This window comes from Ixodes scapularis, unplaced genomic scaffold (assembly GCF_016920785.2).
Source record: "Ixodes scapularis isolate PalLabHiFi unplaced genomic scaffold, ASM1692078v2 PGA_scaffold1__304_contigs__length_218370807, whole genome shotgun sequence".
Taxonomy (NCBI): domain Eukaryota; kingdom Metazoa; phylum Arthropoda; class Arachnida; order Ixodida; family Ixodidae; genus Ixodes; species Ixodes scapularis.
In genome coordinates, this window is record NW_024609846.1 from 139,348,449 (window position 1) to 139,359,549 (window position 11,101).

The 11,101-nt window shown below is 43.6% G+C and overlaps 1 protein-coding gene and 1 pseudogene across 1 annotated transcript; one reads left to right on the top strand and one right to left on the bottom strand.

Moving 5' to 3' along the window:
- The first annotated feature begins 5,259 nt into the window (after positions 1 to 5,259).
- LOC121835836 lies at positions 5,260 to 8,004 on the top strand. The gene is made up of 3 exons (XM_042290347.1): positions 5,260 to 5,776; positions 7,747 to 7,908; positions 7,981 to 8,004. Exons 1-3 carry the CDS (start codon positions 5,588 to 5,590, stop codon positions 8,002 to 8,004), a joined length of 375 nt encoding a protein of 124 aa, XP_042146281.1. The 5' UTR covers positions 5,260 to 5,587.
- Positions 8,005 to 8,180: 176 nt separating this feature from the next.
- On the bottom strand, positions 8,181 to 9,767 carry LOC115316180 (annotated as a pseudogene).
- Between the last annotated feature and the right edge of the window lie 1,334 nt (positions 9,768 to 11,101).

An 11,101-nucleotide genomic window follows, 5' to 3' on the forward strand; every position in this document is an offset into this window, starting at 1 on the left:
TCAGTCTCTCCTTTCAAAGCCGCCTCTTGCTCCTTCGCGAAATTTGATGACGGAGCTGTGGGGACAATGGCAACAGTACGATCCCCGGGAATACGTCATCGAGCTTTGCGGTGACGATATTCAAATGCTGCTCAAACAGTGGACGCGAAGGCTGCGTACGCATTCGATCTGGGCTCGTGACAATCGATGCCTCGACATACATTCGGGTAGTGGCCCGTGTCCAATCGCTGCAACGACGACAATAGCCGAGCCATAACAATGTCTGGAACTCAGCGCGTGTCCTGTGCTTTGCCAACCCCAGCGCGTGGCTATGATCAACATTGGCGGCATATAATCGGCTCCAGATCACGTGGCCGCTTGTTGTGGCTGCGAGTTCAGGGGGTGAGCGGTGCTCGTTTTTCTTTAATTCTTTTCTGGAACATCTACTGCGTGGGGTGAAAAACGAACGCGTGTTTCATAGTTCATTAACGTCAGGGATCTCTTTTAAAGGAGCGATGCAACAATTTTTGTACTTTGCGCAAATACCGCTTAAAACGGATCCCTAACGTTAATGACCTATGAAACACGCGTTCGTTTTTCACCCCACGCAATAGAAGTCCCAGAAAAAAATTGAAGACAAACGAGCAGCGTTCTCCCCCTCAACTCGCAGCCAGAACAAGCGGCCACGTGATCTGAAGCCGATTATATGCCGCCACTGTTGATCATAGCCACGCGCTGGGGTTGGCAAAGCGCAGGACACGCGCTGAGTTCCAGACATTGTTATGGCTCGGCTGTTGTCGTCGTTGCAGCGATTGGACACGGGTCACTACCCGAATGCTTCTCGAGGTAGCAATTATCACGAGCCCAAGTCGAGTGCCCACGCAATGCTCGGGTCCAATCTATGAACAGCATTCAAATATCGTCACTTGGGTGTACTGCGATCCCCACGGTACGTCATCAAATTTTGCAAAGGAGAGATTGAATAAGAATGATCGCTTTTGTCCTTGAAATTACACCGCAACAAAGGAGTTTCTTGGCCACTGGCGTTGCGTGCGAGTATCCTTGAGTCCCAGGTGTGCCAGTAAGCTCGTGTCAAGTGAAAAACATTCCAATTGGATATCGTTGCACCGCTCCTTTAAGCCGTATTTGCGCAAAGTAAAAAAAATTGTTGCATCGCAACACAGATCAGTATGCACTGGCTACGATGGAGATGGGCCAGCCAGTACGTCTAACCGTCCGTCGAACAAAGCCGGCGGTACAATGTCTTACCGAGACGTCCTTTAGTCTTTAAAGGGGTCATGAAACGATTTTCCTACTTCTTCCTCCTTAGCTTTAATCCTCAACTCAAATGCGAATTGTGAAATCACGTGGTCGTGACATTCCTTCGGCACCGGTGCGATGACTCCTAGCTTCCACCGTGCTTTTTATGCACACCATAGAACTTGTCATTCCCCAGTGACGATAAGTTCCGTCAGGGCACTCATTGGCCACGAACGCGAATCCAAATATTCGTCAACGAATTGATTGTTGACGAGCGCATACGTCCGAGTGACGCAGTTCTCGTGTCCAATGCGTGAGCTGGGCTCTGCTGACATCAGTTTGGCGCCGGTGACGCGCTTTTGGAACCGCGGATGTATCATAGTGAAAAGGCGGAGAGCTTTCGAAGGCAAGAAGGTACAAAATAGTCCGCTATATTTTCAAATGTTCGTACCGAAAAGCTGGCTTTTGACTTTCTAGCCTCTTTCTTTTGGCCAACAAAACGATATGCGATTAGTAAAGTCTCAATTTAAACTCATTCATTCCAACCCAAAATTCGTTTCATGGGCCCTTTAACGCCCGCAAAGGGTCAACAAGGTGCCTTTCAGACCTCGCCTTTAGATCAAAGCTCAAAGAGACAAAGTGCAAACTATCATTCGAAACCTTGTACATTTTCGCGTTTTCATCTTTCCGGTCTAACAAGACAGTGCCTTTACATTTATCGGCGAATAGGATCACGATAGATCTGTCCAATTTGAGATCACTCAACGCATGCGCGCTCACCACCACTCAGGTTCGTACGAGCGTTTCTGGCGTCCGACAGGGCTGACAATCGGCTCTGCGCCGATGGGCACGAGAGAGATATCAAATGTGACGCAATCTCTCCTGAGCCTCCACAACGATATCCCGTTTCTGAACTTTTTTTTTTTTTTTTTTGAGCTGCAGCAAAATTCCGGACCTTTCATAATAAACTCACGTGACCTAGAGACAGCTTCTTGGAAGGCAAATTGTGCACAGCTGCCACATCGTCGAGTCGTAGCGAGCGATCAGGAAAAAAAAGAAGAGTTTCTGGCGGTAGTTGTGTGTTAGCGTTTTCCTTTCTAGGTCTCCATCTTGTTTCTGTGCTCTGATGATGTAACAAAAATTGTTGGGACGAAGCTTGTTTCAGAGACAACCAGACGGGGATATTTTTGGCGGGTAGACTGGTTACCCCTCCATCCTTGCCAGAGTGTGCTGAAAACGCCACCCGTATAAGTGGCAAAACATCTATGAGCTTTCTTTTTTTTTTTTTTCTGTTTGGGAACCGATATTTTCTCTTTCACGTGTCCCAGTCCCCGAAGTGCTATTTTCAATAAATAACAAATTTCTCAATGTTACGGACTCAAAGAATTGGACGCATTCTTTCTTTCTCATTTGACAGTGTTGGTACCACCACGAGTTACAGGACGGGTGTTCGTCCTAAGCTTATCCACCTGTCGTTGACTTTAATGCAACGCTTCTGTACTCGTTTTGTAAGGCATAAAACTGAATTTGAGCTACAAATCGCAGTTGTGGCAGTGCCTAGCTTTTGTTTTAAAACAACTTTAAATCCATTTTACCGCTAGGCCGCCACGCTCGATCACCACGCTCGGGTGCCACGTTCGAGCGTCACAGACTTGATTCTTTTTCTTCGAGTAATTGCAAACAACTCGTCTAATAATTACTCTTGAGAAGCTGCCTCCTTCTTCTGCAGTTATCACAAGAGCCTCATCCAAGGGCCTGTAAAACTGAACGCTTTGCCCGCACCTCATTTAGAACCAAAATAACTGTAAACATCTTTAAATAGCGGACTCCTCATTTAAAAAAAAAAAGTTTACACTTGTCTTAATCATTCTGATGAACTCGAGGAGGTATAGAATGCGCTGTAAATTATCTAGACACATGTCGTGCACGGCAGGTACCCCGCGACACAGTGATAACAAGCTTGACAAATCCTAGCAGATCAGCAAATTTAACCAATTCCAGCAAATAATGGCTCTCGCAACATAACACGTACAGCCTGTGCCTTGCTCATTCACAACACATTTCGTGCCTCTCTGAGATTATTAGCATAATCAGAGCAGTGTTGTACGGAACGGCGTTCCAAAGAACGGTGTTCCTGGAACGCGTTCCTTTTAGGAGGAACGAAGGAACGCCGCCGCCGCATCTTGCATCGGTGGAACTGGAACTCGTTACACTTTTACAAAAGCTAAGAAAAGAACGGCGTTCCTTTTTTTTTTTTTTGTCCAGTGGGGTAATTTTCATTTCATTTCAAAGAAGAGACCGGGATCTCGTTTACTTTTTGGTTACTTATCTTAGGGTTTAATTTGTGTGGTCCTCGCTTTTTAACAGTCGGGTGCAGGAGAGCTAGTGGACATTGATACTTTTCTAGGTGCCCGAGACCTTGGTACAAAAAGCAAAACTTTTAGTCGAAGGAAAAGCCACAGCAACAGGCAAGTGTCAAACTCGGTTACTTTCTTTGCTTCCACGAATCCTCATACACCCAGAAACCTAAGGCCGACCACATTCATCATTGAACTTCCACAAAAAGACATACAGTTCCAACAAAAGAACAGGTTACCATGACATCGAACACACCCTTGTATCCCGAACATTTGTCACTTAAAATATACACAAAAGTAACCTTTCTTCATTGTTCCTTTTGTCCCCAGCTTTAAACTGAACAACGAATCCAGCCTTTACGAAGAGGGACTTGTATTTTTCAAGACTGACCTTCGAAAAGCCCTACTCTTTTCTTCACTTGCTCGTCCTGCGTGAACAGCAACGTCGAGAAAAAACTGTTGTTAAGTTCGAACAAGGGACTTCGTTAGATTGAAACTTGTGAGGCTGCTGAAAACGGTCGTGGCAGTGTGGGGTAACAGCACATTTGGCTAGTCTGAATCGCCCACCACAAAGATGAATATGACTAAAAGCTGATATTTTTAAAGGTGAATATATCAACGAACGAAACCCTGCTTCCTCTTGTTTTCTTCTCCTGGTGCCCTTCCATCACGGCATTCAGATTCGTTTGCTCCTATTTAATGGGATAGATAAGAAAAAAAAAACACTTTCCTCGATCTAAATAGATGTGGTAATCATCAAAATACAAATGTAACGTATATGTAACGATACGTTCAATTTTTTTAATGTAACGGGAACGAGTTTCTTTTTTACAAATGGAACTTGTAACGGGAACGCGTTCCAAAAGTCGGAAGGAACGAGCTTTCGTTCCTTCTTTTGAGGAACGTGTACAACACTGAATCAGAACATTTAATAAATTGTTTCGCAAACCAACTCACTGATTAGTGTATCTACTTGTCTATTAAAAAGACGCGATCGATCAATAAGGTTAATCTTTACCAATGTGTAGTTTTTCCAGGATTGTGACAGCCACGCTAATCCCACAGAGGCGGCTTTGAGGCGCTTGCTGGCTGCTTCAACGAAATAGAAAAATAAACAACCTCATTCAATGACTGCCCGATCACTTGTCACACTTTTTGTGACTTGTCGCCGGCTCCTAGAAACCTTTCGACCATTCTGTGGAAGGGACAGTTCCCAATGTCCCCCTTTGATTTATTTAAAATCGAAATCCCGTCTTTTTGAATAAGTTCTTAACTCGTACCCACAACAGATATATAATTAGATTATTACTATTTCTTATATAGGGCGTAACCTTTTACCTCTCACAAAAAACATTTTTATTATCCACAATACAATCCCTGTTCATTTTTCAGCAATGGTCAACCGGAAGAGATCAAAGTCCCGACGTATGGGAAATTAGCTCTTAGCATCAGTTGAAATTGAAATTCTACAGCAGCTCACGAACTTTTCAAACATAGACGAAATATTTAGGTAGCTCCTGTTTCAACCTTTCCGTCCCAGCAGTAAGTGATTACGGTCGGAATTCAGGGGAAACAGCGCCGAGACCCCGAGGCCTTCACGAGCAAAAATGTCCGGACATCGGGAGGGCACCCCTCCGGATTCCCGAAGTAAGGTAGTGCACAAAGTAAGTTGTGGAGAGGAGACTCGACGCCACTTAAATCGGTGAGACGGGTAGACGAAGAATCGCCCGTCTCAAGGAACACAAAAGAGAGAGACGCTGCCAATTCGACACGCGCCACAAGGGCGAATCCCAGCTTGTCGGTAATTGCTGCCATCTGGACGACGGACTCCACGGCGTGCAATGTCAACCGCGTCCCCCTACCGGACGTATACGGGGATAATTTGGATGGGTAGACCGGTTGGCCCTCTCCATCGCGGCCAGTGTGTTAAGCCTTAGTAAACGTTTTGAAATACATTTGAACTGAACCAACGCACATGCCAAGTTCTTTGCATGTGTGCGGATACGCCTGGACAGTGCTGTATGTATGACACGATGAGCGAAACAGCTACTTGCTTTGTAACCTATACAACTTCAACTAAGAAGATCATAGTAGAAGATATGCGCAAGGAGAGCGATGTTCACCACGCGCTTCTAGCGTCACCGTTCAAGGACCTCGTGAACGAGGGGCTGCTCATTCAGGCAAGTTACTATATTTCATATCCTGTCTCTGAAAACTTCGTTTAACGGTCAGCAGTTTGCTTATGCTTAGTTTTGAGTTTTGTTCGCGCTTTTCTCAGAAACCCACCAAAGGGGCCATAGCCAAGTTATGTCAAAATGACTGCTGGGTCTGTCGATCGGTCGTACGTTGAATCGAGAGCGTACTTAAAGTCCTAATCACCCGCAAAAAAAAAAAAAAAAAAAAAATGGTAGAGGTCTATGCCACGCACGCTCTGCTTCCACCAACTGACGAAGTAACATTGCTAATATTTAGAATTATGCATGATAAACATAGTAATTGTTTCCTTAAGTTTGCCTTCCTCTGCGTTTATTAATAAAACAGGCAAGAAATATTTTTAGTTAACATTTTTCCCAATTTTGTCTAATTAAATAATCTTATAGAGGCGTTAATTAAACTTGGTCAGTTATGAATTGCCAACTATTTTGCAATTAACGTGCGATTTGATTATATCAACACAGTAGTAGAAAGTAAAGAAGTCAGCAACGCGATACGAAACTTTACATCCGGCGATCGCGTCCCGTTTTGCCGAACGACTTCGTCCTGCTTTGGAACCAAAATTATTAGGTTCAGATAACAAGATATCCGGCTATTCAATTCTGACTTAAAGTGAGGTAGGGTAGACTCGTTCAAAATAAAGCAGCGCAGTTTTATGGGTTTACTATTTAACTTCAAAATCTCTACAGTTTCACTATTATGCCCAGAGACGTCGTCCATAAGGTTTTTCTTTTTTCATTCATGCATTCATTAATTTATTAATTTTATTTTCGACTGTTTGTTCAAATACAGGCGCTAAGGGCGTGAACAAATGACTGACAGTTGATGGTTTGACGAGGCCAACGTCATTTTATGGCAAACGGTAAACAAAAGCAAAACGCGAAAGAGCTCTTTCTAAGTACAGCTTTACCGAAGCTTATATTTCCCTTTGCGCATGTTGAACACGTTACCGCAGCCAAACAATGCTAAAAAAGTTTAAAATTTCAGATAAGCTAATGTACAACGTGTATTCAAAGTGTTTAAAATTAAATTTTACAGATTAAAAAAAGTTTAGGACAGAAACTGAAAATAGGTTTTGAAATCTAGCTAGGTTATACTCCTTGGCGGACACTATGTGCAAGTTTAACCGTAACTGTTAATTTTCTAATTAACAAAAAATAATAACACATTTATGAATTAGTGTAATTAAGGTATAAGTTTATATTGGGAACTTGAAGCCGGCCTGTGTTCCGATATATCCACCTTTTAATTTAGCACTCAATCCTCCTAACTCAATCCCGCAGTGCACGCTTACAAAACCGCGAATATCAGCGCAAGAGCTGTCGTTTTGCACGACATTCCTCATGACAACGGAGCGGAGCTGGTAACAGCTGCGAGCGAGGGCAAAACTTATCAGTTCCGCCGCGTTGTGATACGGAATGTGCACGTAACGACGACGTCACAGCGGAGAAGGCTTTTGCGCTGATCTGCGGGGTTTTGTATGAGACTACGAGAGGTAGGTGAGAAATTCATTAAACGATTTAAAACAATTTTGAAGAAACATGACCGCGACATGACGCGATGGAGACAGAGGGGCAAGTAAAGGGCAAGGCGGACTAGATCTTGAACACATAGTAATAAAAAAAAAACTGTTGCTAATTGCTAGCTACTTTTATTTTAGAACCAGTGTATGAAACCAAAGTTTAATCTGAAATTGTGTAAAAACCTGATGTCGCCCTATGAAGGATTTGTTTAAAACATATTGCATAAGCGCAGTACAAGGCTAGGGAGCGGAAGCACACCCTAGTATAGTTATGACTTTGATGTGCAAGCTTCCGTTTGCTAATCGTATACTTCAAATAGCCTGCAGCACGTAGTTCTTAAATGTTCAGAAGTGCTGGAAAGATAGTAGTGACTTATTTTGTGAAATGCTTATAACCGCGTTTTATTGTTTCAGGTCAAAGATAAGGATCTAGGTTTGTTCGTCGACGCGGAGGGAAGTGTCGAGCCAAACGACATTTGGAACCTGGCTTTGAACCCACTTGTCGGTGAAGGCCAGAGGAGCCAACACAAATCAACTGTTGAAAATGACCTCCTACAACCTCAAATAAACGCTTTTGTAATTTTTTATATATGTTGTCATAATAAAGATTTCAACCATAATTACCTATTTTGTGCATCTTCCTTTCAGCGATGCAAATACCGAGAGCATTAACTGGTGCCTTGGAACGCACCCCTTCTTTACTAAGAAATCTTGTAGCAGAGCCAGCTTCAAAGAAATGTGAGCTGTTGTTTGGGGCATTTGCTTCCCAAAAAGGCTTCCCCCAAAAAGTTTCATCTGACCCCCCGTTTTGTAATGCTAGCATCAACAAACACCGAAAAAAAGCGAAGTCATTGAACTCTCCGGTACTTGAAAATGGTGCCAAGGAACCCCTTATGGGACGAGAGTCCTCTGAATCTCAGGGGGTTGCAAAGGGTGCTTGTGAGCACCGTTGTACGAGCGTGTCTATTAAGTATCCAGGGGAGTTAAAGGAATCCTCAATTTATAAGAGTTTTGCAGCTCCCATGGTGTTGCGAAGCCGCACTGGACTGGGGAGTCTTGCGAGTCCCTAGGAGTAGTAAATGGCGCAATATATCTCCCACAAAATTGGGAGTCATGTGAATACCTGGGAGTTGAAAGGAGCATTAAACAACACCGATAAAAAGACGGGTCACGTGAACCCCCGGGAGTTATAAGGAGTGCCAGACAACACCCCTGTTTAGTGGGATAACTTGACTCCCTAGGTGTTACTTAACGAATTAAGCAGCACCCTTAGTGAGGGGTGTCAGATGAGCACAAGGGGATTCAGATAAGGAGCTAAATGACCCCTGCAAAACGGGGTGTACTATAGCTCTCCGATTTAGGGGGATAACATGACTCGCCCGGGGAGTTATTTCTGAGACATCGCTTGACTCCCCTGAAGGGAGTACCCGTGTACACCCTTTTTTTTAGAGTGCAGGGGGGCATTGCATGGTTAGCCCAAGTTGAGCATGCCCACGCGTTGCCAAGGTAGGACCCAAAGGGGTACTGCGTGGGCAGAGAAAGAGAGTGAAAAATTGGTTTATTCGGAAGGAGAAGAGGTTATCCCGCGAAGGTTGGCAGGCTGACTACTTCACACTTAGGGGAGGGAAAATGGAAGGTATAGAATATATAGAGAGAGAGATTGAAAAAAAAAGAAAAAAGAAAAATGTATGTACACATATATATATACATACTTATTTACATTTATCTATGCACATATATACATGTGTATACATATACACATATATATACACACACACACCTATGTGCATATATATATATACATACACGCACATACATATACATACATATGCATAAAGGAAAAGAAAATTCTGTACGTTAATGTTTGTTCATGTAAAAGTATGCCCTGGATTTAGAGCATTCGGTCGAGTTTTCGTTTTCTGAAGAAAGCGGATGACGGAGGTCGTTGATTTGACCCTTTCCGATGCTGAGTCCCATGGTCCGAGCAGGTGAGTCAGGGAAAGAGCTTCTCCGTTGGGAAGATGGAGAGAGTTTGCCAGTTCATTTCGTTGGCTTGTGTATAAGCTACACTGGCACAGGACATGTTCGAGTGTGTGTATGACGGCACAGTTCTCACAGAGAGGAGAGTCTAGCTGGCCGATGAGGTTGAGATAGAATCCCGTTGAAGCTACGTTGAGTTGTATTCGGTGTAGCGTAGTTTCAGTCCGGCGTTTAAGGCCGCGGGGTTAACGAAAGACAATGAAAGGGTCAATGCTGTGCAGGTGTCTATAACAATAAAGCGGATTTGCCCAGAGGGAACTTATCATAGTTTTAGCAACGCAGTTGATTCTGGCCCTATCATCTGTTCGTGAAAATGGGATTTTTAAACCAGAATTACGTCGGTGAGCATCCTTGGCAGCTAAATCAGCCCTTTCATTGCCTTGGATACCACAGTGGCTTGGAATTCATTGTAGTATCAAACTATGCCCATTTTCGATAGCCTCCTGGTGAAGTTTCAAAATTTGGTGAACAAGCTGTGCATTCACGTTCTTGTTTTTGTGGATTCGAGGCTCTGAAGAGCTGCCCTAGAATCGGTAAAAATTAACCAATCTCGTGAGTCGCATGCAGAAATGAAGCCAAGTGCTTCTCGAATTGCTACTAATTCTGCTGCTGTTGATGATGTCGTGTGACCCAATTTTCTATGAAGTCTCTCATTGATTAATGGTATTACGAATCTGTAAATGTATAGACATGTGTTCGCGAACGGTGATGAACACTAATTATTTCCAAAGAGTGTTGCCTCAATACGGTTAACGGAATGCGTTTTTTTTAATGTAGCCCTGGAATATTTGTCTTTATATTAATTACTGGATAGGTTCATGGGGGAGATGAAGAGAACTCTGCTGGCTCGAAATCTCGTGGAGTGTCTAAGCTGCCAGAATGAATAACTTGAGCAAATCCAGACGCACTTCTGCTATCTGCTATATCTGCAAGATAGTGATCTTTATGTCTGGTAAGATGACGAAGGTGTGTTCGAAGGGTCTCTTGCAGTCTAAGGACATCTTTGGGAATAGCGCCTGCTTCAGCTACAGTTCCAACATTGGAAGTACATTTTGGGAGTCCCAGACAGGCACGTAGGGCTTGAACCTGCATACTCTCCAGCGCTCTTATATTTGTGCGGCACATCCCATGAAGTACGGGCAGACTGTATCGCATAATGCCACAAAAAGAGCGTTATATAGTTGGATAAGTGAAGCTACAGATGCACCCCACGTAGTTCCACTTATGAATCGTAATAGCTGGGTAATGCTAATAACCTTTGTTTTCAGTCGCCTAACGTGTGGTGTCCACGTTAAACCTTTGTCTAGGATAAGACCAAGAAGTCTGTGAGTTTGGGCATATGATATAGGGTGAGCATCAATAGTGAGCTGATGCCTAAGCGTACTTTTTCGTGTAAAAGCTATAGCTGCGAATTTTGATGGGCATAGCGATAGTCCACGGCATTTTAAGTAATTTGAAATTATCTCAAGTGCTTTCTGTAAGCGAATCACATTAAATCGCTGCGTGATTGATGAGGTCCATATGCAGATATCATCCGCGTAGAGAGTTATTCTGACGTTTCGAGGAAGTTTGTTTACAAGTCCTATGAGGGTGATATTGAAAAGTGTGGGACTGAGAACACCACCCTGTGGCACGCCACGAGCAACAATATACTCAGCTGTTTTCCTTTCTGTCGTCACCATATGTACTGTTCTGTTTTCAAGATAGTCTAAAATGCACGCATACAGAC